Consider the following 27,204-nt stretch of genomic DNA (forward strand, 5'->3'; position numbering starts at 1 on the left):
TTGCCATCACGTTCAACAAAAAATAGAAACTTTCCCACTCTGATTAAAACGTCCTGTGTTCATCTACGTATTTTCGTTTTGCTGTGCATCTTTTCCCTGCCATTTCGAGAGCCCAATTGACACTCATAGTTTAAAGAAATGTGTTTGCCCATCCTACTTTGTGGAATTTCACCACATGCGCTTATGACCAAAATACCAAATTGAACTCAAGTGAAGCCAACACGCACAACCCCCCCCCCACACACACACACACACACACACACACAAATGTTGATATGAACATAAAAGAGCCGCATGCGGTTCGGGAGTTGCGACTTGGCCAAACCTGTACTATACAACTTTATTTGTATAAAATTTTCACAACAGCTGTCACACAAACAAAGCGGGAAAAACCGAAGACGTGCGTGTTCCGCCCACGCTGGATTTATTTGCACCTTTGAAAAGACACCGTATTGCCGCAGATGTGGCAAAGAGTACTTTTGGGCATCTGAGACGGAAGGATGTCCAAAGCATCATGTCACCTGCTCTGGTAGGCATGGTGGTGGGACGTTGAGGTCAACCGCTTTGGGGTTGGCTGAATCTTTGATCGCAGGATGCCACACACTTGAAGACAGAAGCAGAAAAGCAGAGCTAAATGCAAAATGTACTCACCGGTGACTCCAATTTTTTTCCCCCCTGAAGAAACAACTGGACGGGTGGCCCCGGCTGGCCAGTGGGACTCTTGTTATTCTGACCCTTTTTAGTGCGCGTTTGGGGCAACAACCGTTTTTTGTGGCGCTCTCTTCTGGTTCAAAAGTGCCCTGCATGTGAATTTGCTTTTCCTGCCTTCTGATTGGATGAGCGCCGGTGTGACGCGGTGCCTCTGTCACCGTGGCGGGGGGTATACGTTGGCATCGGAGCGTCTGCCAACGTCTGAGACCGGCTGGCAGTGTATCGGAGGTGTCGAGTGCGGTGCCGCTGGAGCTCACTCACCAGCTGGTGTTAGGGCCACAGAATGAAGGCCAAGGAGAAGAATAGAAAGAGAAACAGAAACTTCTCCTCCAATTGTTTGATTTGTCTCTTCTGAGCTTCGATGAATTCTTTCAGCTCTTTGTTCCTCTAGGACGGACAAATGGAAAGTGGCATTCAAAAGCCAGTAAGCGTGCAAGTAAGTGCCGGGCTGGCTTTGGGCCCTTACCTGTTGCGCGCTGTGCAGCAGATCCATTCTCTCTTGGAGGATGCAAGCGTCGCGCTCCCTCAACTCGCACATCAGGGCTCGCTTCCATTGGTCCACGGCGCTCCTAAGCTCTTCTCTCTGATCCGCCGTCAGCACGTCATTCACGCCAGCGTGGCTGGCTTTTTCGCCGTCCGTGGCGGGGCAGTCCCGCTGCGGTAGCGCCTCGTACAACATGGCCTCCAGCTCCAGGATCCTCTGGGCCGCAATCCTCGTCCATCAGTGGTCCGGCGGGAGATTTGAGGGAGGCTTACCTTATGAGCCTGGTCCATGGAACACTTCCTGAAGTCCAACTCTTCATCCAGGTAGCCCTTCTGCTTGCAGAACATAGAAGAGCCCAAAGGCACAGCGTCAACAAGCTTCTTTCAGCGCAAAGCCTTCCAAAAGTCACATTTGAGCCGCCGAGTCTCGTGGAGTGCGAACATAAGGAGTTCGACATACACTTACGGCGTTATAGCCCAGGATGTCCAGCTTCTTCATCAGGTCACTGATGACGATGTCCGGGGGAAAGGCGCAAGGAGCAATGTAAGGTGTTCTGGGACCTCGGGTTAAGGTTAGGGTTGCGAGGGACGCCTTACGTACGCTCACGCCCTCGGCCTCGCAGTAGATCTGCAAAGGGCTGAGGCCGTCTGGGAAACGGACTTGCAGAAACTTCAAGACGGGGGAGCGCCACTCCCTCTCCTGAAAGGCAGAGGCATGCATCCGTCCGTCCGTCCGTCCGTCCGTCACATCTCTGGCCTCAACACGCTTGTGCGAGTCTTCCCACCTCCAGCTCCAGGATGCGGAACTCAAGCAGTTCGTTTTGGTCTCGGATATCCTGGATGTGCTCTTTCAGACGCGCTTCTTCCGCCTCCATCCGCCTGACCTGAAAAGACAGTCAGACCTCATCTGCGGGGCTTCCCGACGGGTGTGACGCCAAGCGACTCCGCCCAGCGCCTTTCTTTCCGTCACCTTTTCGGCCAACTGCTGATTGCTCTGACGCAGCAGCTGCTTCTCCTCCACCCACTTGACATTCTAGAAGAGACAAACGCGTGGACAGCTTTGGAATGTTGTGTCATTTTCATCTACAAATTCTTTGGTTGACTGGAAAATGACATTTGCTTTTCTCCGCATTTTCCCAGCCACATTCGGGGGGGGGGTTGGTCCAGTAATGCCAGACGAATGAGTGACTGAAGAATGTAGCTATTTTGTCTGAGAAAAAGGTGTGCTCATTGATGAGCTTACCTGTCCTTGTTGCTTCAGCGCTGACTCCAGATCTGCTACTCTGCTTTGATAGTGACCCATTTCTACCATCAGCTTTTCTCTGGTCTGAAAGGAGGAGGAGGGAGGCTCCTCCTCCTCCTTTCAGACCAGAGAACACCCGAGGCTGGGTGAGAACGGGGAGGCTGCGACCCGGCCGGGGGTTGCGGGAAGGGGCGCCACCTTGATCTCCTTCTCGGCGTCGTAGTCCCCTTCGCTGGTCTGGGCTAGCAGAGCGTAGGCTCGTTGCAGCGCTTGATATTCTTGCGTCAGCTGGCGGTAGCGAAGCTCCGCCTCTTCATGCACACACCAATGCAACACAGCACTAGTACCAGAATCAGTCAGACCGGCGACAAAGCACCCGCGACGCAAAGACGAGTCCGATTCCAGGCTGAAGAGGAATGTTTGGTGCCAATACGCTGGCAGAAATGGCGGGCTACCTCTTCGGGTTCCGTGTCGGGGGTTCTGTCGGTGTGAAAAGACAAGGACGATCCGTCCGAGTCCACCAACACGTCTTCGTCGTAGCCGTAAAATGTTTCGATGACCTGCGGGCGCGGAAGCAAACATCTCTCTGAACAAACTGAAGCGACACCTCACGATGAATCGACGAGAGGAACGATAGCGAGAAAAAGGCCATTTCATCTTGCGCAACACCAAGCAGCCGCAAACAAACAGACTCACCTTGCAGGACCTCACGCTTTGTTCCTCCTCAGAGATTCTCGACGTCGGTATAAAGCAGCAAATCTCTCTCCTGTCGACACAAATAATCCGCCTTTGAGATTCTTTGGATGCAAAGGGAACGAACGGCTCCGGCGCAGAAACAAACGCGACTCACAATGACATTTCTGACATGAGCTCCTGTCTCCAGAGCCTGAAAAACACGTCACCGGCGATGATTGGAGGGACGCTCGTCTTTTCCAAAAGTGACAACTACAGGGTGTGTCAGGGTTTTCCAGATTATCTTTATCGTATCATTATGTTGCTTTGACTTTGACTGCAACCTGTAATAAATAATATTATTTATCCCTTATTTATCCCTATCGCTTATCCCTTCCTACACAAAGTCGTAAAACACCCCTTGCTATGTTTTGACTAGAGGTCAAGGGCTTCCTCTATTCAATCCACTCTTACACCCACCCTGTTTCTCTTAATTAAAATGCTCGTGCAGGAGCCGAGAGTCAGACTTCATTCGTACAACGGATGGACTCTCCACCTGCAGGTGTCCAAAAGAACTTACTTGTCTCCCGTGTGGTTCTTGCAAAATAAGTTGGAGCGAGCGCAACTCTAACAGGGTGCATTTTGCCACTAGCTGCCTACGGACAATGATGTCGCGCTCGCGGCTCATGGTTGACGGGCTGAGCAGCCGGGCAAGTCCGTCGTTTTCAGCGCACAGCGAGTGGCAAAGGCGCTGACAAAACGGGAGCTTTGAGCTGCTGAAAACGGCAAAACAAGTCTAAAGCGTGTTCAAACGCGTGCGCACAATGCTCCTGCTTGAAAGGTCGGAATTTAAGGGGCCAATTTTTTGGATGGCGGCCGCCGGCCAAGCTTTGGACGGAAAAGGTTTCCTGGCGACAGCGAGCGAGCGTGGCGCTGCCGTACGTGCACCGAGTCGCCTGCCTGAAGACCTTGGACAAGTCGTCGATGATGTGCCGCTGCTCCACAACTTGAAGGAACTCCATTTCACCGTCCTGCTGGCCGCAACCGCGGTCCAGGTCATTGAGCGAACTAGGCCTTCTCTGTGGAACACAAATGCAGTGGACTCTGTTGGCACGCCGCCGTTGTCCGCGTCGACTTACCAAGCTTGCCATCTCCTCGTTCTCCTGGGTGACAAAGCGCACTTTGTTTTCAAGGCGACACAGCACCAGCGAGAGTTCTTCATTCTTCCTGCTCAGGCGTTTGTTTTTGTACAGGAGTGGCAGAAACTGGCTTTCTGTTTCTCTCAGTCGCTTTAGCTGCAAGCATGAAGTGCGGGATGTGAAAGACGCACAACACGCGGGCCAGAACGTATCCATTCCTTTTGCATCGGTTTGAACGGAATCGTGGCTTTGGCTCCCAATAAAAGACATCTACCAGGCAACCGACTCGACGCGCCGCTCAACTAATAAGCAAGCGCAATGGGTGCCTCGCTGGATGGCGCGCATCAAACGTAGCGCAAACCTTCAAGCGTGCCGTCAATAAATTACCAGTTCATTGCGCTCTTCAGAAAGCAGGGCGTTTCGATCCTCCAGGTTCCTGATGACTGCGCTGAGCTCAGCGATTTTCAGATGAAACCGTCGCGTGTCCCGATCCTCCTGAGACTGAAAACGCCCCGCAACACACACACACAAGCACTCGTTCAAAGTTCAAAACTGTTTTTGTGCTACCTTCCTCCAGCAACGAACTAAGTTATGCGTACTGCAAGTGTGTGATGAGGTGGCTTACGCAATGAAGAGGATTGCTAGTAGCGGCGTTGACCCCACTTCCAGGGTAGTTTAGGCCCGCCCTTTGGGAATCCCTCAGGGCAGCGATCTGCTGCTCGGCAGCCTGAGTCTGCAGCTGAAGGCGGTGGACGTGGCCGGCCCCAGGGCTTCATCCAAAACACTAACCGCTCTGTCTTTCAGCTTGATCTCATCCGTCTGGATGTACAAACGGGGAGCGCTCAGGCAGGCGGGCAAACTCATTTGCCAGAATTGTGACAAAAACAAAGAGAGCAACCGGCCAATTTTTTTTCTTGAATCGACTGGAACACCTTTGCTGTGACAAAAGCGAAGCGAGCAACCGGACATTTTCTTCTTGTGAAATAGAATAGAATAGAATGCCTTAGGTGTCATTGCACTGCAGGTATACAACGAAATTGGGAACATAGCCACGCACCGCGCATCTGATCAGTCCTACCAGTCGGCGGATCTCCCTCTCGCAGTCTCTCTTGGTTCGGCTCAGCTCCTCCCGATGCTGGTGATGAGCCGATCGGAGCTCGGCCGCTCGGGACTGCCAGGCCTGCTGGGCCGCTGCCAGGGCTTCTTCCGCGCTCCTGGTGGAGGCGACACCGCTCGGTCTCCCGACACCGCCGCGTCTCCTCCACCTCCGCCAGCAAAGCGCCCCCCCTCCTCACCTGAGCAGACATTGCGCCACACCGGGCCGTTGAGACCGCAACGGAGCGCCGCGACGCTTACTGGGGACAAGCTACACAATACGGTAGCGGCCGCATCGAAGCCCGACGTGGCGTGCGGATAGTCAGACACGGATAGAGCGGATCACCTTGTCCATGGAGCCGTCCCTCAGGCTGAGGACCAAGGCATTCAGTCGCTGGATCTCTCCATCTTTGATTTTGATCACTCTCATCAGCTCCATTTCATGCTGCCGCAGTAATGTCTCCCTGGTAATGGCTAACTCTTTCTGCTTCTCCTCATGGAGTTTGCTTTTGAGTTCCGTCATGGCGGCGGTGGCACGGTGGTGCTCCGCCCGCAGGTCCTGACTTCTCTCTCTCTCCAGACAGCTGACCTGACATGACTTAGACTTAGACTTAGACAAACTTTATTGTCATCTTGTCTGCACATGGTGCATACAAAACGAAATTCCGTTGCATACGTCTTACAACAAAGTAGTGATATTGCAGTTGAATAGAAGTAACATATCCTATGAAAATATATATATATATATATACATATACTATATATATATATATATATATTAAAAATAAGTATAAAGTGCAGCAGTGATAATTATGCAATAGTGCAAGTAGGCAAAACAGTATTCAAGAGTGTGCAGAGGAATGCTAAACCATGTATTAAACTTCTATTTAAAGGGTTTATACAAGTTCAGTAAAGTTGGTAGTGCGAGATAGTGCAAGATAGAGGTCCGTAGTGTCATAAAGTACAGTTCTGTGAATGTGTGATGCAGAGTTCAGTTTAGAGCTCAACAGTTCTAGTGTTCAACAGTCTGATGACAGCAGGGAAAAAGCTGTTGCAGAACCTGGTGGACCTGCAGCGGATGCTGCAAACCTCTTCCCAGAGGGCAGCAGGGAGAACAGTCCATGGTGGGGGTGTGATGGGTCATTGATGATGTTACGGGCACGGGACATGCAGCGCTGAGATGAAATGTCCTGAATGGAGGGAAGAGGAGCCCCTATGATCCTCTCTGCTGTCCTCACCACTCTCCTCACGTTCTTCCAATCGGAGGCGGTGCAGCCTCCACACCACACAGAGAGACAGCTTGTCAGAATGCTCTCTATGGTGCTCCTGTAGAACGTCCTCATGATGGGTGGGGGCAGGTGGGCTCTCCTCATCCTCCGCTGTAAGTACAAGCGCTTCTGTGCCCTCTTGACCAGTGCCGTAGTGTTCATAGTCCAGGTGAGGTCTTCTGTGATGTGGACCCCCAGGAATTTGGTGGTGCTGACCACCTCCACAGCTGAGCTGTTGATGATCAGTGGAGCGTGGTGAGGCTGTTTTTTCCTGAAGTCGACGATGATCTCCTTCATCTTCTCCTCATTCAGGATCAGGCTGTTTTCTCTGCACCAGCCCACCAGCTGCTCCACCTCCTCTCTGTAGTCCAGGTCGTTGTTGTCTCTGATGAGCCCCACCACCGTTGTGTCGTCTGCTGACTTCACGATGTGATTGGTGGTGAACCTGAGGACGCAGTCGTGTGTCATCAGGGTGAACAGCAGGGGGCTCAGGACGCAGCCCTGAAGGGAGCCTGTGCTGAGGGTGATGACATCAGAGGTGTTCTGTCCGACCCGGACTGACTGAGGTCTGTTGCTGAGGAAGTCTAGCAGCCAGTTGCGAAGGGGGGTGTTGAAGCCCAGGTGTTCCAATTTTCCTACCAGATGCTGTGGGATGATGGTGTCAAACGCTGAGCTGAAGTCCAGGAACAGCCTCCGCACATGGGTGTTCTTCTCCTCCAGGTGAGCCAGGCTCAGGTGAAGAACGGAGGAGATGGCGTCCTGAGTGGAGCGGTTTTGCCGGTCGGCAAACTGGAACGGGTCAAATAATAGGGGGAGTCTGGAAACGATGTGACCTTTAAGCAGCCTTTCGAAGCACTTCATCATAACCGGAGTCAGTGCAACAGGCCGGTAATCATTAAATGAGGTGATTTGAGGTTTCTTCGGCACCGGAATGATGGAGGCAGTCTTAAAGCACGCCGGCACTGTGGCTTGGCCCAGCGAGGTGTTAAAAATGTCTGTGATGACCCCAGCCAGATGACTTGCACATTCCCTGAACACACGCCCAGGAATGTTGTCGGGGCCAGGGGCCTTACAGGGGTTGACTCTCCTCAGGGTCTTCAACACATCGGCGGAGTCAAGGCAGAGTACCTCCTCTTCCTGATGGGGGACAGTTTTAACTGCTGGAGTGCCGTTTAGTGCCTCGAACCTCCCAAAGAAGTTATTTAGACCATTTAGAAAGTCAGCATCAACTACACCCACCGGGGGGGGGGGGGAGAGTGAGTTGTAGTCTGTAATCGCCCGTATGCCTTGCCACATACTCCTGATGTTTTTGACGTCGTGGAAACGATCCTGAAATTTTCGACTGCGGTCTCGCTTCGCTATCCTGATGGCACGGTTCAAGTTGGCTCTCGCTGTCCTCAGTGTCTCCTTGTCGCCAGACTTGAAGGCAGAGTTCCGCGCTCGTAGCGTTTGACGTACCTCCTCAGTCATCCAGGGTCGTTGGTTGCCCCGGGTGATGATATTCTTAGTGGTGCTGACGTCCTCGGTGCATTTGTTGATGTAGGCTGACACAGTCATGGCACACGCATGTCTAATCTACATCGGGAAAACTGGGAGGGAGGGAGGGAGGCAGGCAGGGAGGCAGGCAGGGAGGCAGGCAGTGTCTGTCTGTTGAGGTTTTCACCTTGTTCTTCTCCTGCTGAAGTTCTAACTGGACGTCCATCAGTTTGGTTCTCAGCTCGTCATTGGCGGCCTGAAGGGCGTCCGTTCGCTCCGCCTTGGCCCGCCCTGCCGGAGCTCGTTTGGACATCTCTTACTCGAGTCTCGCCCGGTCGTCAGTCAGAGATCACAACATTTGTACCTGGAGAGCACAAACGCAGCGCTGTTTTCCACTGGCTTCGAACTCAACTTCAATCGGTACCGTAACTTACAACATCATAAACATAGAACTAGCTTGACTTATTCATTGAATAAATGCATTTGGTTCTTCAAAACTGCATCACGCAACATAGCGTGACCGAGACGGCCGTTATCCACCTGCGTGAAGTTATTTGGTGAAATGAATGAGATGTTTAAGACACCATCGTTCTGTCTCTATGTAGATGAAGGGAAATAATCGATTGCTGAAGGTCCAAAGGTGTTGTGATAAACAAATAAACATATTAGTGATTAGTGACATATTTGTGATAAACATATTAGGCAGGATAATCACATATGTTAACGTGACTGCCCACACTGTATTTATTTATGGTTATTTGTTAAATCGAGTACTGTTAGACATGAAATAGGAAGTGTTTAACATAAATGGAAGACGAAAGGGGTACTCACCATTGTAGCTCCTGCTGGTCAATGATACGAGCCTCTTCTTGCAGTGGAAAACATACAGCCAACAAACACCGTGGAACCTAAAGGAATGAAATTAAACATTAACATTTAGCCTCAACCAACATTCACAGATACAACGCAACGCAAACTACACAAACGTAAATCTTTTTAAACACAATGAGTTGTACTTACCGTGTACGCTCTAGACGGTCCACTTGCAAGCAGAAAATAAAGATATTTCTGTTGATAATCGTCGTGTTTGTATCCGGTGTCTCGCTCAAGGCCATTGCGCCCACAGATTTGAATTTTGGCGAGAGTTCAGCCTATTGACGTCATTTCCGCGGTGTAATACCCGCATATCTGAAACGGCAAAGTTAAGAGTAGAGTTAAATAAAGTTTTTAGTCAACGCAATAATTTACAACCGTTGACCAGTCGAAATAATCGTCGAAATTTGGCGTCTGTGGCTGGAAGCAGACGCCGAGTTCGACATTCCTCCCAAACGCCACACTCCCTCGCTTTTCAGGGCTAAAAAAAAACAGTTGTAATTACCTTGTACGCTCTAGACGGTCAAGTTGCAAGCTGAAAACAAAAATATTTGCCTTGTTAGTCATCGTGTTACTAACCGCTGTGTCTTGTTTGCCAGAATTGCCGCTTTCCTACTTCCTGTTGCAAGCCACGCCCACGGATTATAATTTTGCCGTGAGTTCCGCCTATTGACGTCATGTCCGCGTCACATGACTGCGACGTAATATTATCTAAAACTGTTTGTGCGGTATTGTGTTGTTCTGTGCGGTATTGTGTTATTCTGTGCGGCGTCGTGTTGTTCTGTGCGGCGTCGTGTTGTTCAGTGCGACGTCGTGTTGTTCAGTGCGGCATGGTGTTGTTCAGTAAGGCATAATGTTGTTCAGTGCGGCATGGTGTTGTTCAGTGCAGGATGGTGTTGTTCAGTGCGGCATGGTGTTGTTCAATGCAGGATCGTGTTGTTCAGTGCAGCATAATGTTGTTCAGTGCAGCATGGTGTTGTTCAGTGCGGCATGGTGTTGTTCAATGCGGCATGGTGTTGTTCACTGCGGGATGGTGTTGTTCAATGCGGGATCGTGTTGTTCAGTGCGGCATAATGTTGTTCAGTGCGGCATGGTGTTGTTCAGTGCGGCATGGTGTTGTTCAGTGCGACATAATGTTGTTTAGTGCGGCATAATGTTGTTCAGTGCGGCATAATGTTGTTCAGTGCGGCATGGTGTTGTTCAGTGCGGCATGGTGTTGTTCAGTGCGGCATGGTGTTGTTCAGTGCAGGATGGTGTTGTTCAGTGCGGCATGGTGTTGTTCAATGCGGCATGGTGTTGTTCAGTGCGGGATGGTGTTGTTCATTGCGGCATGGTGTTGTTCAGTGCGGCATGGTGTTGTTCAGTGCGGCATGGTGTTGTTCAGTGCGGCATGGTGTTGTTCAGTGGGGCATAATGTTGTTCAGTGCGGCATGGTGTTGTTCAGTGCAGGATGGTGTTGTTCAGTGCGGCATGGTGTTGTTCAATGCAGGATCGTGTTGTTCAGTGCAGCATAATGTTGTTCAGTGCAGCATGGTGTTGTTCAGTGCGGCATGGTGTTGTTCAATGCGGCATGGTGTTGTTCACTGCGGGATGGTGTTGTTCAATGCGGGATCGTGTTGTTCAGTGCGGCATAATGTTGTTCAGTGCGGCATGGTGTTGTTCAGTGTGGCATGGTGTTGTTCAGTGCGACATAATGTTGTTTAGTGCGGCATAATGTTGTTCAGTGCGGCATAATGTTGTTCAGTGCGGCATGGTGTTGTTCAGTGCGGCATGGTGTTGTTCAGTGCGGCATGGTGTTGTTCAGTGCAGGATGGTGTTGTTCAGTGCGGCATGGTGTTGTTCAATGCGGCATGGTGTTGTTCAGTGCGGGATGGTGTTGTTCAGTGCGGGATGGTGTTGTTCAGTGCGGCATGGTGTTGTTCAGTGCGGAATGGTGCTGTTCAGTGCGGCATGGTGTTGTTCAGTGCAGGATGGTGTTGTTCAATGCGGGATCGTGTTGTTCAGTGCGGCATGGTGTTTTTCAGTGCGGCATGGTGTTGTTCAGTGCGGCATAATGTTGTTCAGTGCGGCATGGTGTTGTTCAGTGCGGCATGGTGTTGTTCAGTGCGGCATGGTGTTGTTCAGTGCGGCATAATGTTGTCCAGTGCGCCATAATGTTGTTCAGTGCGGCATGGTGTTGTTCAGTGCGGGATGGTGTTGTTCAGTGCGGCATGGTGTTGTTCAGTGCGGCATGGTGTTGTTCAGTGCGGCATGGTGTTGTTCAGTGCGGCATGGTGTTGTTCAGTGCGGAATGGTGCTGTTCAGTGCGGCATCGTGTTGTTCAGTGCGGCATGGTGTTGTTCAGTGCAGGATGGTGTTGTTCAATGCGGGATCGTGTTGTTCAGTGCGGCATGGTGTTGTTCAATGCGTCAGTGCGGCATAATGTTGTTCAGTGCGGCATGGTGTTCAGTGCGGCATGGTGTTGTTCAGTGCGGCATGGTGTTGTTCAGTGCAGGATGGTGTTGTTCAGTGCGGCATGGTGTTGTTCAATGCGGCATGGTGTTGTTCAGTGCGGGATGGTGTTGTTCAGTGCAGGATGGTGTTGTTCAGTGCGGCATGGTGTTGTTCAGTGCGGAATGGTGCTGTTCAGTGCGGCATGGTGTTGTTCAGTGCGGCATGGTGTTGTTCAGTGCAGGATGGTGTTGTTCAATGCGGGATCGTGTTGTTCAGTGCGGCATGGTGTTTTTCAGTGCGGCATGGTGTTGTTCAGTGCGGCATAATGTTGTTCAGTGCGGCATGGTGTTGTTCAGTGCGGCAGGGTGTTGTTCAGTGCGGCATGGTGTTGTTCAGTGCGGCATAATGTTGTCCAGTGCGCCATAATGTTGTTCAGTGCGGCATGGTGTTGTTCAGTGCGGGATGGTGTTGTTCAGTGCGGCATGGTGTTGTTCAATGCGGCATGGTGTTGTTCAGTGCGGGATGGTGTTGTTCAGTGCAGGATGGTGTTGTTCAGTGCGGCATGGTGTTGTTCAATGCGGCATGGTGTTGTTCAGTGCGGGATGGTGTTGTTCAGTGCGGCATGGTGTTGTTCAGTGCGGCATGGTGTTGTTCAGTGCGGCATGGTGTTGTTCAGTGCGGCATGGTGTTGTTCAGTGCGGCATGGTGTTGTTCAGTGCGGCATGGTGTTGTTCAGTGCGGCATGGTGTTGTTCAGTGCGGCATGGTGTTGTTCAGTGCGGGATCGTGTTGTTCAGTGCGGGGTGGTGTTGTTCAGTGCAGGATGGTGTTGTTCAGTGCAGGATGGTGTTGTTCAGTGCGGCATGGTGTTGTTCAATGCAGGATCGTGTTGTTCAGTGCAGCATAATGTTGTTCAGTGCAGCATGGTGTTGTTCAGTGCGGCATGGTGTTGTTCAATGCGGCATGGTGTTGTTCAGTGCGGGATGGTGTTGTTCAGTGCGGCATGGTGTTTTTCAGTGCGGCATAATCTTGTTCAGTGCAGCATGGTGTTGTTCAGTGCGGCATGGTGTTGTTCAGTGCGACATAATGTTGTTCAGTGCGGCATAATGTTGTTCAGTGCGGCATGGTGTTGTTCAGTGCGGCATGGTGTTGTTCAGTGCGGCATGGTGTTGTTCAGTGCGGCATGGTGTTGTTCAGTGCAGGATGGTGTTGTTCAGTGCAGGATGGTGTTGTTCAATGCGGCATGGTGTTGTTCAGTGCGGGATGGTGTTGTTCAGTGCAGGATGGTGTTGTTCAGTGGGCATGGTGTTGTTCAGTGCGGAATGGTGTTGTTCAGTGCGGCATGGTGTTGTTGAGTGCGGCATGGTGTTGTTCAGTGCAGGATGGTGTTGTTCAATGCGGGATGGTGTTGTTCAGTGCGGGATGGTGTTGTTCAGTGCAGGATGGTGTTGTTCAGTGCGGCATGGTGTTGTTCAATGCGGCATGGTGTTGTTCAGTGCAGGATGGTGTTGTTCAGTGCGGCATGGTGTTGTTCAATGCGGCATGGTGTTGTTCAATGCGGCATGGTGTTGTTCAGTGCGGCATGGTGTTGTTCAGTGCGGCATGGTGTTGTTCAGTGCAGCGTAATGTTGTTCAGTGCGGCATGGTGTTGTTCAGTGCGGAATGGTGTTGTTCAGTGCGGGATGGTGTTGTTCAGTGCGGGATGGTGTTGTTCAGTGCGGCATGGTGTTGTTCAGTGCGGCATGGTGTTGTTCAGTGCGGCATAATGTTGTTCAGTGCGGCATGGTGTTGTTCAGTGCGGGATGGTGTTGTTCAGTGCAGGATGGTGTTGTTCAGTGCGGCATGGTGTTGTTCAATGCGGTATCGTGTTGTTCAGTGCGGCATGGTGTTGTTCAGTGCGGCATGGTGTTGTTCAGTGCGGCATGGTGTTGCTCAGTGCGGCATGGTGGTGTTCAGTGCGGCATAATGTTGTTCAGTGCGGCATAATGTTGTTCAGTGCGGCATAATGTTGTTCAGTGCGGCATAATGTAGTTCAGTGCGGCATAATGTTGTTCAGTGCGGGATGGTGTTGTTCATTGCGGGATGGTGTTGTTCATTGCGGCATGGTGTTGTTCAGTGCGGCATGGTGTTGTTCAGTGCGGCATGGTGTTGTTCAGTGCGGGATGGTGTTGTTCAGTGCAGGATGGTGTTGTTCAGTGCGGCATGGTGTTGTTCAATGCGGCATGGTGTTGTTCAGTTCGGGATGGTGTTGTTCAGTGCGGCATGGTGTTGTTCAGTGCGGCATAATGTTTTTCAGTGCGGCATGGTGTTGTTCAGTGCGGCATGGTGTTGTTCAGTGCAGCATAATGTTGTTCAGTGCGGCATGGTGTTGTTCAGTGCGGAATGGTGTTGTTCAGTGCGGCATGGTGTTGTTCAGTGCGGCATGGTGTTGTTCAGTGCGGCATGGTGTTGTTCAGTGAGGCATGGTGTTGTTCAGTGCGGGATGGTGTTCAATGCGGGATCGTGTTGTTCAGTGCGGCATGGTGTTGTTCAGTGCGGCATGGTGTTGTTCAGTGCGGCATGGTGTTGTTCAGTGCAGCATGGTGTTGTTCATTTCGGCATAATGTTGTTCAGTGCGGCATAATGTTGTTTAGTGCGGCATGGTGTTGTTCAGTGCGGGATGGTGTTGTTCAGTGCGTTATAATGTTGTTCAGTGCGGCATGGTGTTGTTCAGTGCGGCATGGTGTTGTTCAGTGCGGCATGGTGTTGTTCAGTGCGGCATAATGTTGTTCAGTGCGGCATAATGTTGTTCAGTGCGGCATGGTGTTCAGTGCGGGATGGTGTTGTTCAGTGCGGGATGGTGTTGTTCAGTGCGGCATGGTGTTCAATGCGGAATGGTGTTGTTCAGTGCAGGATGGTGTTTTTCAGTGCGGCATGGTGTTGTTCAGTGCGGCATAATGTTGTTCAGTGCGGCATGGTGTTGTTCAGTGCGGCATGGTGTTGTTCAGTGCGGCATGGTGTTGTTCAGTGCGGCATGGTGTTGTTCAGTGCGGCATAATGTTGTTCAGTGCGGCATGGTGTTGTTCAGTGCGGCATGGTGTTGTTCAGTGCGGCATAATGTTCAGTGCGGCATAATGTTGTTCAGTGCGGCATGGTGTTGTTCAGTGCGGGATGGTGTTGTTCAGTGCAGGATGGTGTTGTTCAGTGCGGCATGGTGTTCAGTGCGGGATGGTGTCTTTCAGTGCGGCATGGTGTCGTTCAGTGCGGCATAGTGTCTTTCAGTGCGGCATGGTGTCGTTCAGTGAGGCATGGTGTTGTTCAGTGCGGCATGGTGTTATTTAGTGCGGCATGGTGTTGTTCAGTGCGGGATGGTGTTGTTCAGTGTGGCATGGTGTTCAGTGCGGCATGGTGTTGTTCAGTGCGGTATCGTGTTGTTCAGTGCGGTATCGTGTTTCTCAGTGCGGTATCGTGTTGTTCAGTGCAGTATCGTTGTGTTGTTCGTATTGTGTTGTGTTGTTCGTAATGTGTTGTGTTGTTCGTATTGTGTTGTGTTGTTCATATTGTGTTGTTCATATTGTGTTGAGTTGTTCGTACTGTGTTGTGTTGTTCGTATTGTGTTGCCTTTAACACTTAGCCTCTAACACTTAGCCTCTAACACTTAGCCTCTAGCATCTAGAAGGTAAATAAATAGGAAGGAAGGACTCACCGGTGACGTCTTCGCCCACGTCCAAGCGTTGTACTTTGTATTTTCATCCTTCTGACAGTGGAAAACATAGCCAACAAACACCGTGGAACCTAAACGAATGAAAGAAAACTATCATTTGGCCACAACCAACATTCACAGATACAACACAATGTGACGTGCGGGGTTGAGGTTAAAGGTTGAGTGAAGGGCCCTCGTTTTAAACTACTTTTTTGAAAAGAAGAAGACTTATTTAGTTTATTTAATCTATTTTTGTTCCCTGGCAAAATTGGATTTGCTGAAATTGTATTTTGCCAAATCTTGCCTTGAGACCTGATAGGAAGTATTAAACGCTTAGTTAAATCAATACAAGTTGGTAATAAGAGCGAGTAATGTTGGTTGAACCGATGAATGAAGGTTGAAAGCAATTTAAATTATGACTTTGTATAAATACTAGATATTAACAGAACATCTACTGCGCGAAATGGGCAGAGTTTACTTGTTTGAGAAGGAGTGGCTTATTCAAAACTAAGATTTATTTAATCTGTTTGTTCCCAGGCAAAATTGGATGTGATGCAATTCCAAATTTCACCACATGATGGTGCCCAATTTTGACTTCATAGGACATATTAAACACTTAGCTTGTTATTATGTTCAAGGTAATCAGATTTGTTTATTATTCTAATGGCCTCTTCAAAACTATTCTGGATTACTACTTTGGATCTATTCTACATTACTTGGCAACAACATACTCTGTAACAGATTAGGCAGTATAATCATATATGTTAACTTGAGAGTGCCCACACTCAATCTACTTATCGTGATGTGTTAAATCAATTACTGTTAGACATTATTTGTCTGATAATCTACCAAATCTTTGAATTGAAGAATTTGTGATTTAATTAATAGCTTGTTCAGGGTAATCAGACTTGTATATAATTCTAATGGCCTTCTTTTGAAAACTATTCTGAATTACAACTTTGGATCTTATATTACTTTGCAACAATCTACTCGGTGACAGATTAGGCAGTATAATCACATATGTTAACTTCAGTGCCCACACTGTATTTATTTATGGTTATTTGTTAAATCAAGTACTGTTAGACATGAAATAGGAAGTGTTTAACATAAATGTTATGGCTACTCACCATTGTAGCTCGCTCCTGGTCAATGATATGAGCCTCTTCTTGCAGTGGAAAACTTGCAGCCAACAAACACCGTGGAACCTAAAGGAATGAAATTAAACATTAACATTTCGCCTCGACCAATTTTCACACGTACAACGCAACGCGGCTACACTTCTGCTATTACAAACGTAAATCTCCTTAAACACAATGAGTGTTACTTACCGTGTACGCTCTAGACGGTCCAGTTGCAAGCAGAAAATAAAGATATTTCCGTTGATAATCGTCGCTGCTCAGTGGCTCACGGCCATCGCGCCAACAGATTTGAATTTTGGCGGAGGTTCGGGCAATTACGTCATATCCGCGGCACATGACTGCGACGTAATACCCGCTTATCTGAAACGGCAGTTAAAAGTAGAGTTACATCAAGTTTTCTTGGAACCTAAACGAATGAAAGAAAACTATCATTTGGCCACAACCAACATTCACAGATACAACACAACGTGCGGGGTTGAGGTTAAAGATTGAGTGAAGGGCCCTCGTTTTAAACTACTGTTTTGAAAAGGAGTGGGAACAAGTAAGACGTCTTTAATTTATTTAATGGGAAGTAGTAAGACTTATTAAATTTATTTAATCTACTTTTCTTCCCAGGCAAAATTTGATGTGCTGCAATTCCAAATTTCCAAAGTGAATGAAGGAATGAAGTCCTTTAAATTATGATTTTGTATAAATACTAGGCATTAACACAAAATCGACGGCACAAAATGGGCAGACTTTACTTGTTTGAAAAGGACTGGTTACAAGACAGACTTTTTTAATTTATTTAATGGGAAGAAGACTTATTTAGTTTAATTGATCTATTTTTGTTCCCTGGCAAAATTCGATTTGCTGCAATTCCAAATTTCCAAAGTGAATGAAGGAAAGAAGTCGTTTAAATTATGATTTTGTTTAAATACTAGGCATAGACACAAAATCTACGGCACAAAATGGGCAGACTTTACTTGTTTGAAGAGGACTGGTTACAAGACAGACTTTTCTGATTTATTTAATGGGAAGAAGACTTATTTAGTTTATTTAATCTATTTTTGTTCCCTGGCAAAATTGGATTTGCTGAAACTGTATTTTGCCAAATCTTGCCTTGAGACCTGATAGGAAGTATTAAACGCTTAGTTAAATCAATACAAGTTGGTAATAAGAGCGAGTAATGTTGGTTGAACCGATGAATGAAGGTTGAAAGCAATTTAAATTATGACTTTGTATAAATACTAGATATTAACAGAACATCTACTGCGCGAAATGGGCAGAGTTTACTTGTTTGAGAAGGAGTGGCTTATTCAAAACTAAGATTTATTTAATCTGTTTGTTCCCAGGCAAAATTGGATGTGATGCAATTCCAAATTTCACCACATGATGGTGCCCAATTTTGACTTCATAGGACATATTGTTGTTCAGTGCAGGATGGTGTTGTTCAGTGCGGCATGGTGTTGTTCAATGCGGTATCGTGTTGTTCAGTGCGGCATGGTGTTGTTCAGTGCGGCATGGTGTTGTTCAGTGCGGCATGGTGTTGCTCAGTGCGGCATGGTGTTGTTCAGTGCGGCATAATGTTGTTCAGTGCGGCATAATGTTGTTCAGTGCGGCATAATGTTGTTCAGTGCGGCATAATGTAGTTCAGTGCGGCATAATGTTGTTCAGTGCGGGATGGTGTTGTTCATTGCGGGATGGTGTTGTTCATTGCGGCATGGTGTTGTTCAGTGCGGCATGGTGTTGTTCAGTGCGGCATGGTGTTGTTCAGTGCGGGATGGTGTTGTTCAGTGCAGGATGGTGTTGTTCAGTGCGGCATGGTGTTGTTCAATGCGGCATGGTGTTGTTCAGTTCGGGATGGTGTTGTTCAGTGCGGCATGGTGTTGTTCAGTGCGGCATAATGTTTTTCAGTGCGGCATGGTGTTGTTCAGTGCGGCATGGTGTTGTTCAGTGCAGCATAATGTTGTTCAGTGCGGCATGGTGTTGTTCAGTGCGGAATGGTGTTGTTCAGTGCGGCATGGTGTTGTTCAGTGCGGCATGGTGTTGTTCAGTGCGGCATGGTGTTGTTCAGTGAGGCATGGTGTTGTTCAGTGCGGGATGGTGTTCAATGCGGGATCGTGTTGTTCAGTGCGGCATGGTGTTGTTCAGTGCGGCATGGTGTTGTTCAGTGCGGCATGGTGTTGTTCAGTGCAGCATGGTGTTGTTCATTTCGGCATAATGTTGTTCAGTGCGGCATAATGTTGTTTAGTGCGGCATGGTGTTGTTCAGTGCGGGATGGTGTTGTTCAGTGCGTTATAATGTTGTTCAGTGCGGCATGGTGTTGTTCAGTGCGGCATGGTGTTGTTCAGTGCGGCATGGTGTTGTTCAGTGCGGCATAATGTTGTTCAGTGCGGCATAATGTTGTTCAGTGCGGCATGGTGTTCAGTGCGGGATGGTGTTGTTCAGTGCGGGATGGTGTTGTTCAGTGCGGCATGGTGTTCAATGCGGAATGGTGTTGTTCAGTGCAGGATGGTGTTTTTCAGTGCGGCATGGTGTTGTTCAGTGCGGCATAATGTTGTTCAGTGCGGCATGGTGTTGTTCAGTGCGGCATGGTGTTGTTCAGTGCGGCATGGTGTTGTTCAGTGCGGCATGGTGTTGTTCAGTGCGGCATAATGTTGTTCAGTGCGGCATGGTGTTGTTCAGTGCGGCATGGTGTTGTTCAGTGCGGCATAATGTTCAGTGCGGCATAATGTTGTTCAGTGCGGCATGGTGTTGTTCAGTGCGGGATGGTGTTGTTCAGTGCAGGATGGTGTTGTTCAGTGCGGCATGGTGTTCAGTGCGGGATGGTGTCTTTCAGTGCGGCATGGTGTCGTTCAGTGCGGCATAGTGTCTTTCAGTGCGGCATGGTGTCGTTCAGTGAGGCATGGTGTTGTTCAGTGCGGCATGGTGTTATTTAGTGCGGCATGGTGTTGTTCAGTGCGGGATGGTGTTGTTCAGTGTGGCATGGTGTTCAGTGCGGCATGGTGTTGTTCAGTGCGGTATCGTGTTGTTCAGTGCGGTATCGTGTTTCTCAGTGCGGTATCGTGTTGTTCAGTGCAGTATCGTTGTGTTGTTCGTATTGTGTTGTGTTGTTCGTAATGTGTTGTGTTGTTCGTATTGTGTTGTGTTGTTCATATTGTGTTGTTCATATTGTGTTGAGTTGTTCGTATTGTGTTGTGTTGTTCGTATTGTGTTGCCTTTAACACTTAGCCTCTAACACTTAGCCTCTAACACTTAGCCTCTAGCATCTAGAAGGTAAATAAATAGGAAGGAAGGACTCACCGGTGACGTCTTCGCCCACGTCCAAGCGTTGTACTTTGTATTTTCATCCTTCTGACAGTGGAAAACATAGCCAACAAACACCGTGGAACCTAAACGAATGAAAGAAAACTATCATTTGGCCACAACCAACATTCACAGATACAACACAATGTGACGTGCGGGGTTGAGGTTAAAGGTTGAGTGAAGGGCCCTCGTTTTAAACTACTTTTTTGAAAAGGATTGGGAACAAGTAAGACGTATTTAATTTATTTAATGGGAAGTAGTAAGAGCTATTGAATTTAATCTATGTATTATATTCTATTGTATTGTATTCTGTTGTATTCTTTTGGATTGTATTCACACTAACCCCACTAAAACTTCAGCCCACAAAAACTCGCCTCTGGCGCCTAGCCTCTGGCACTTAGCCTCTAACACTTAGCCTTTAACACTTAGCCTTTAACACTTAGCCTTCAACACTTAGCCTAGAAGGTGAATAAATAGGGTTAAAGGTTGAGTGAAGGGACCTCGTTTTAAACTACTTTTTTGAAAAGGAGTGGGAACAAGTAAGACGTATTTAATTTATTTAATGGGAAGTAGTAAGACTTATTAAATTTATTTAATCTACTTTTCTTCCCAGGCAAAATTTGATGTGCTGCAATTCCAAATTTCCAAAGTGAATGAAGGAATGAAGTCCTTTAAATTATGATTTTGTATAAATACTAGGCATTAACACAAAATCGACGGCACAAAATGGGCAGACTTTACTTGTTTGAAAAGGACTGGTTACAAGACAGACTTTTTTAATTTATTTAATGGGAAGAAGACTTATTTAGTTTAATTGATCTATTTTTGTTCCCTGGCAAAATTCGATTTGCTGCAATTCCAAATTTCCAAAGTGAATGAAGGAAAGAAGTCGTTTAAATTATGATTTTGTTTAAATACTAGGCATAGACACAAAATCTACGGCACAAAATGGGCAGACTTTACTTGTTTGAAGAGGACTGGTTACAAGACAGACTTTTCTGATTTATTTAATGGGAAGAAGACTTATTTAGTTTATTTAATCTATTTTTGTTCCCTGGCAAAATTGGATTTGCTGAAATTGTATTTTGCCAAATCTTGCCTTGAGACCTGATAGGAAGTATTAAACGCTTAGTTAAATCAATACAAGTTGGTAATAAGAGCGAGTAATGTTGGTTGAACCGATGAATGAAGGTTGAAAGCAATTTAAATTATGACTTTGTATAAATACTAGATATTAACAGAACATCTACTGCGCGAAATGGGCAGAGTTTACTTGTTTGAGAAGGAGTGGCTTATTCAAAACTAAGATTTATTTAATCTGTTTGTTCCCAGGCAAAATTGGATGTGATGCAATTCCAAATTTCACCACATGATGGTGCCCAATTTTGACTTCATAGGACATATTAAACACTTAGCTTGTTATTATGTTCAAGGTAATCAGATTTGTTTATTATTCTAATGGCCTCTTCAAAACTATTCTGGATTACTACTTTGGATCTATTCTACATTACTTGGCAACAAATTACTCTGTAACAGATTAGGCAGTATAATCATATATGTTAACTTGAGAGTGCCCACACTCAATCTACTTATCGTGATGTGTTAAATCAATTACTGTTAGACATTATTTGTCTGATAATCTACCAAATCTTTGAATTGAAGAATTTGTGATTTAATTAATAGCTTGTTCAGGGTAATCAGACTTGTATATAATTCTAATGGCCTTCTTTTGAAAACTATTCTGAATTACAACTTTGGATCTTATATTACTTTGCAACAATCTACTCGGTGACAGATTAGGCAGTATAATCACATATGTTAACTTCAGTGCCCACACTGTATTTATTTATGGTTATTTGTTAAATCAAGTACTGTTAGACATGAAATAGGAAGTGTTTAACATAAATGTTATGGCTACTCACCATTGTAGCTCGCTCCTGGTCAATGATACGAGCCTCTTCTTGCAGTGGAAAACTTGCAGCCAACAAACACCGTGGAACCTAAAGGAATGAAATTAAACATTAACATTTCGCCTCGACCAATTTTCACACGTACAACGCAACGCGGCTACACTTCTGCTATTACAAACGTAAATCTCCTTAAACACAATGAGTGTTACTTACCGTGTACGCTCTAGACGGTCCAGTTGCAAGCAGAAAATAAAGATATTTCCGTTGATAATCGTCGCTGCTCAGTGGCTCACGGCCATCGCGCCAACAGATTTGAATTTTGGCGGAGGTTCGGGCAATTACGTCATATCCGCGGCACATGACTGCGACGTAATACCCGCTTATCTGAAACGGCAGTTAAAAGTAGAGTTACATCAAGTTTTCTTGGAACCTAAACGAATGAAAGAAAACTATCATTTGGCCACAACCAACATTCACAGATACAACACAACGTGCGGGGTTGAGGTTAAAGATTGAGTGAAGGGCCCTCGTTTTAAACTACTGTTTTGAAAAGGAGTGGGAACAAGTAAGACGTCTTTAATTTATTTAATGGGAAGTAGTAAGACTTATTAAATTTATTTAATCTACTTTTCTTCCCAGGCAAAATTTGATGTGCTGCAATTCCAAATTTCCAAAGTGAATGAAGGAATGAAGTCCTTTAAATTATGATTTTGTATAAATACTAGGCATTAACACAAAATCGACGGCACAAAATGGGCAGACTTTACTTGTTTGAAAAGGACTGGTTACAAGACAGACTTTTTTAATTTATTTAATGGGAAGAAGACTTATTTAGTTTAATTGATCTATTTTTGTTCCCTGGCAAAATTCGATTTGCTGCAATTCCAAATTTCCAAAGTGAATGAAGGAAAGAAGTCGTTTAAATTATGATTTTGTTTAAATACTAGGCATAGACACAAAATCTACGGCACAAAATGGGCAGACTTTACTTGTTTGAAGAGGACTGGTTACAAGACAGACTTTTCTGATTTATTTAATGGGAAGAAGACTTATTTAGTTTATTTAATCTATTTTTGTTCCCTGGCAAAATTGGATTTGCTGAAACTGTATTTTGCCAAATCTTGCCTTGAGACCTGATAGGAAGTATTAAACGCTTAGTTAAATCAATACAAGTTGGTAATAAGAGCGAGTAATGTTGGTTGAACCGATGAATGAAGGTTGAAAGCAATTTAAATTATGACTTTGTATAAATACTAGATATTAACAGAACATCTACTGCGCGAAATGGGCAGAGTTTACTTGTTTGAGAAGGAGTGGCTTATTCAAAACTAAGATTTATTTAATCTGTTTGTTCCCAGGCAAAATTGGATGTGATGCAATTCCAAATTTCACCACATGATGGTGCCCAATTTTGACTTCATAGGACATATTAAACACTTAGCTTGTTATTATGTTCAAGGTAATCAGATTTGTTTATTATTCTAATGGCCTCTTCAAAACTATTCTGGATTACTACTTTGGATCTATTCTACATTACTTGGCAACAACATACTCTGTAACAGATTAGGCAGTATAATCATATATGTTAACTTGAGAGTGCCCACACTCAATCTACTTATCGTGATGTGTTAAATCAATTACTGTTAGACATTATTTGTCTGATAATCTACCAAATCTTTGAATTGAAGAATTTGTGATTTAATTAATAGCTTGTTCAGGGTAATCAGACTTGTATATAATTCTAATGGCCTTCTTTTGAAAACTATTCTGAATTACAACTTTGGATCTTATATTACTTTGCAACAATCTACTCGGTGACAGATTAGGCAGTATAATCACATATGTTAACTTCAGTGCCCACACTGTATTTATTTATGGTTATTTGTTAAATCAAGTACTGTTAGACATGAAATAGGAAGTGTTTAACATAAATGTTATGGCTACTCACCATTGTAGCTCGCTCCTGGGCAATGATATGAGCCTCTTCTTGCAGTGGAAAACTTGCAGCCAACAAACACCGTGGAACCTAAAGGAATGAAATTAAACATTAACATTTCGCCTGGACCAACATTCACACGTACAACGCAACGCGGCTACACTTCTGCTATTACAAACGTAAATCTCCTTAAACACAACGAGTGTTACTTACCGTGTACGCTCTAGGCAAAATTGGATGTGATGCAATTCCAAATCTATCTGAAACGGCAGTTAAAAGTAGAGTTACATCAAGTTTTCTTTTTTAATCAACACAATCATTTACAACCGTTGACCAGAAAGAATCGTCGAAATTCGACGTCCCCCACAAACGCCACGCTCACTCGCTTTTCAGGGCAACAAAAGTACTTCTTTTTAAAAACGATGAGTTGTACTTACCGTGTACGCTCTGGACGGTCCAGTTGCAAGCAGAAAATAAAAATATTTCTCTTGTTAGTCGTATGTTACCATCCGCCGTGTCTTTGTCAACATCGCCGCCATTTTCCTACTTCCTGCTGCGAGCCACGCCCACGGATTTAAATTTGGGCGGAAGCTCTTTCCATTGGCGTCGTTTTCGCGTATAGCAAATCCGATTGGTTGGGAAGGGGGCACGGTTATGCAGCCGAGGGGTCCTGTGATCGGTGGGATGTAAAGTAGGCGTCGACGTCACGTCCGCGTCACGTGACCACGACGTGGCAGACGTCCTATAGCAACCGCTGTTTTGTTTAGTAGACTTACAGTTGTTATGCATTGACATAATGGCGCACACACCAAATAGATTTAAATAAATTAAATAGTTCTTCTGCCCACTCTCTTTTAAACAAGTTAACTCTCCCCGCGGATTTGAATTCCGGCGAAAGTTACGCCCATCGACGTCACGTATGTCACGTGACCACGACGTGGCAGATGTCAAATAGCAACCGCTGTTTTGTTTAGTAGATTTACAGTTGTTATGCATTGGCATAATGGTGTGCACTCAAAATAGATTTAAATAAATTAAATATTTCTTCTGCCCACTCCCTTTTAAACAAGTTAACTCTGCCCACGTCCATTGACGTCTTGTCTGCGTCACGTGACCACGACGTAGCGACGTCATATAGTAACCGCTGTTTTGATCAGTAGACTTAGTTATTATGCGTTGACATAATGGCGCACTGGTTAGCATGGCCACCTCTTAAGCATGATGTTGCGGGTTCGACGCCTGATCAATGTTAGCATGGAGTGAGCTGAAGTGCATGGCGCTGAAGATTTGAATCTTTGAAATGCGCTGAGGTCTGACATATCAGGCAGAATGGTTTGCCATCACGTTCAACAAAAAATAGAAACTTTCCCACTCTGATTAAAACGTCCTGTGTTCATCTACGTATTTTCGTTTTGCTGTGCATCTTTTCCCTGCCATTTCGAGAGCCCAATTGACACTCATAGTTTAAAGAAATGTGTTTGCCCATCCTACTTTGTGGAATTTCACCACATGCGCTTATGACCAAAATACCAAATTGAACTCAAGTGAAGCCAACACGCACAACCCCCCCCCCCCCCCCCCACACACACACACACAAATGTTGATATGAACATAAAAGAGCCGCATGCGGTTCGGGAGTTGCGGCTTGGCCAAACCTGTACTATACAACTTTATTTGTATAAAATTTTCACAACAGCTGTCACACAAACAAAGCGGGAAAAACCGAAGACGTGCGTGTTCCGCCCACGCTGGATTTATTTGCACCTTTGAAAAGACACCGTATTGCCGCAGATGTGGCAAAGAGTACTTTTGGGCATCTGAGACGGAAGGATGTCCAAAGCATCATGTCACCTGCTCTGGTAGGCATGGTGGTGGGACGTTGAGGTCAACCGCTTTGGGGTTGGCTGAATCTTTGATCGCAGGATGCCACACACTTGAAGACAGAAGCAGAAAAGCAGAGCTAAATGCAAAATGTACTCACCGGTGACTCCAATTTTTTTCCCCCCTGAAGAAACAGCTGGACGGGTGGCCCCGGCTGGCCAGTGGGACTCTTGTTATTCTGACCCTTTTTAGTGCGCGTTTGGGGCAACAACCGTTTTTTGTGGCGCTCTCTTCTGGTTCAAAAGTGCCCTGCATGTGAATTTGCTTTTCCTGCCTTCTGATTGGATGAGCGCCGGTGTGACGCGGTGCCTCTGTCACCGTGGCGGGGGGTATACGTTGGCATCGGAGCGTCTGCCAACGTCTGAGACCGGCTGGCAGTGTATCGGAGGTGTCGAGTGCGGTGCCGCTGGAGCTCACTCACCAGCTGGTGTTAGGGCCACAGAATGAAGGCCAAGGAGAAGAATAGAAAGAGAAACAGAAACGTCTCCTCCAATTGTTTGATTTGTCTCTTCTGAGCTTCGATGAATTCTTTCAGCTCTTTGTTCCTCTAGGACGGACAAATGGAAAGTGGCATTCAAAAGCCAGTAAGCGTGCAAGTAAGTGCCGGGCTGGCTTTGGGCCCTTACCTGTTGCGCGCTGTGCAGCAGATCCATTCTCTCTTGGAGGATGCAAGCGTCGCGCTCCCTCAACTCGCACATCAGGGCTCGCTTCCATTGGTCCACGGCGCTCCTAAGCTCTTCTCTCTGATCCGCCGTCAGCACGTCATTCACGCCAGCGTGGCTGGCTTTTTCGCCGTCCGTGGCGGGGCAGTCCCGCTGCGGTAGCGCCTCGTACAACATGGCCTCCAGCTCCAGGATCCTCTGGGCCGCAATCCTCGTCCATCAGTGGTCCGGCGGGAGATTTGAGGGAGGCTTACCTTATGAGCCTGGTCCATGGAACACTTCCTGAAGTCCAACTCTTCATCCAGGTAGCCCTTCTGCTTGCAGAACATAGAAGAGCCCAAAGGCACAGCGTCAACAAGCTTCTTTCAGCGCAAAGCCTTCCAAAAGTCACATTTGAGCCGCCGAGTCTCGTGGAGTGCGAACATAAGGAGTTCGACATACACTTACGGCGTTATAGCCCAGGATGTCCAGCTTCTTCATCAGGTCACTGATGACGATGTCCGGGGGAAAGGCGCAAGGAGCAATGTAAGGTGTTCTGGGACCTCGGGTTAAGGTTAGGGTTGCGAGGGACGCCTTACGTACGCTCACGCCCTCGGCCTCGCAGTAGATCTGCAAAGGGCTGAGGCCGTCTGGGAAACGGACTTGCAGAAACTTCAAGACGGGGGAGCGCCACTCCCTCTCCTGAAAGGCAGAGGCATGCATCCGTCCGTCCGTCCGTCCGTCCGTCACATCTCTGGCCTCAACACGCTTGTGCGAGTCTTCCCACCTCCAGCTCCAGGATGCGGAACTCAAGCAGTTCGTTTTGGTCTCGGATATCCTGGATGTGCTCTTTCAGACGCGCTTCTTCCGCCTCCATCCGCCTGACCTGAAAAGACAGTCAGACCTCATCTGCGGGGCTTCCCGACGGGTGTGACGCCAAGCGACTCCGCCCAGCGCCTTTCTTTCCGTCACCTTTTCGGCCAACTGCTGATTGCTCTGACGCAGCAGCTGCTTCTCCTCCACCCACTTGACATTCTAGAAGAGACAAACGCGTGGACAGCTTTGGAATGTTGTGTCATTTTCATCTACAAATTCTTTGGTTGACTGGAAAATGACATTTGCTTTTCTCCGCATTTTCCCAGCCACATTCGGGGGGGGGGTTGGTCCAGTAATGCCAGACGAATGAGTGACTGAAGAATGTAGCTATTTTGTCTGAGAAAAAGGTGTGCTCATTGATGAGCTTACCTGTCCTTGTTGCTTCAGCGCTGACTCCAGATCTGCTACTCTGCTTTGATAGTGACCCATTTCTACCATCAGCTTTTCTCTGGTCTGAAA

General features: G+C 47.0%; 2 protein-coding genes across 2 annotated transcripts; both read right to left on the bottom strand.

Annotated features, from left to right (window-relative positions):
- Window positions 1–560: 560 nt before the first annotated feature.
- On the bottom strand, window positions 561–1,422 carry LOC148385822 (janus kinase and microtubule-interacting protein 3-like). Its single transcript, XM_088399554.1, has 2 exons — window positions 1,178–1,422; window positions 561–1,098 (listed from the first exon to the last, which is right to left on the bottom strand). Exons 1-2 carry the CDS (start codon window positions 1,388–1,390, stop codon window positions 982–984), a joined length of 330 nt encoding a protein of 109 aa, XP_088255680.1. The 5' UTR covers window positions 1,391–1,422; the 3' UTR covers window positions 561–981.
- Window positions 1,423–25,055: 23,633 nt separating this feature from the next.
- On the bottom strand, window positions 25,056–26,171 carry LOC148385823 (janus kinase and microtubule-interacting protein 3-like). Its single transcript, XM_088399396.1, has 2 exons — window positions 25,855–26,171; window positions 25,056–25,775 (listed from the first exon to the last, which is right to left on the bottom strand). The coding sequence occupies exons 1-2, from the start codon at window positions 26,065–26,067 to the stop codon at window positions 25,659–25,661; spliced, it is 330 nt and encodes a 109-aa protein (XP_088255522.1). The 5' UTR covers window positions 26,068–26,171; the 3' UTR covers window positions 25,056–25,658.
- Between the last annotated feature and the right edge of the window lie 1,033 nt (window positions 26,172–27,204).

Source organism: Syngnathus floridae, chromosome 15 (genome assembly GCF_059516105.1).
Source record: "Syngnathus floridae isolate MCC-2025c chromosome 15, RoL_Sflo_1.0, whole genome shotgun sequence".
Classification (NCBI taxonomy): domain Eukaryota; kingdom Metazoa; phylum Chordata; class Actinopteri; order Syngnathiformes; family Syngnathidae; genus Syngnathus; species Syngnathus floridae.

What these genes read in the sequence shown, in the direction of transcription:
- LOC148385822 (XM_088399554.1), bottom strand. Translation starts at nt 1,390, where the DNA reads ATGTTGTACGAGGCGCTACCGCAGCGGGACTGCCCCGCCACGGACGGC. An exon ending in TGCTGCACAGCGCGCAACAG is followed by an intron (nt 1,099 to 1,177) that starts GTAAGGGCCCAA and finishes TGTCCGTCCTAG; the next exon opens with AGGAACAAAGAGCTGAAAGA.
- LOC148385823 (XM_088399396.1), bottom strand. Translation starts at nt 26,067, where the DNA reads ATGTTGTACGAGGCGCTACCGCAGCGGGACTGCCCCGCCACGGACGGC. An exon ending in TGCTGCACAGCGCGCAACAG is followed by an intron (nt 25,776 to 25,854) that starts GTAAGGGCCCAA and finishes TGTCCGTCCTAG; the next exon opens with AGGAACAAAGAGCTGAAAGA.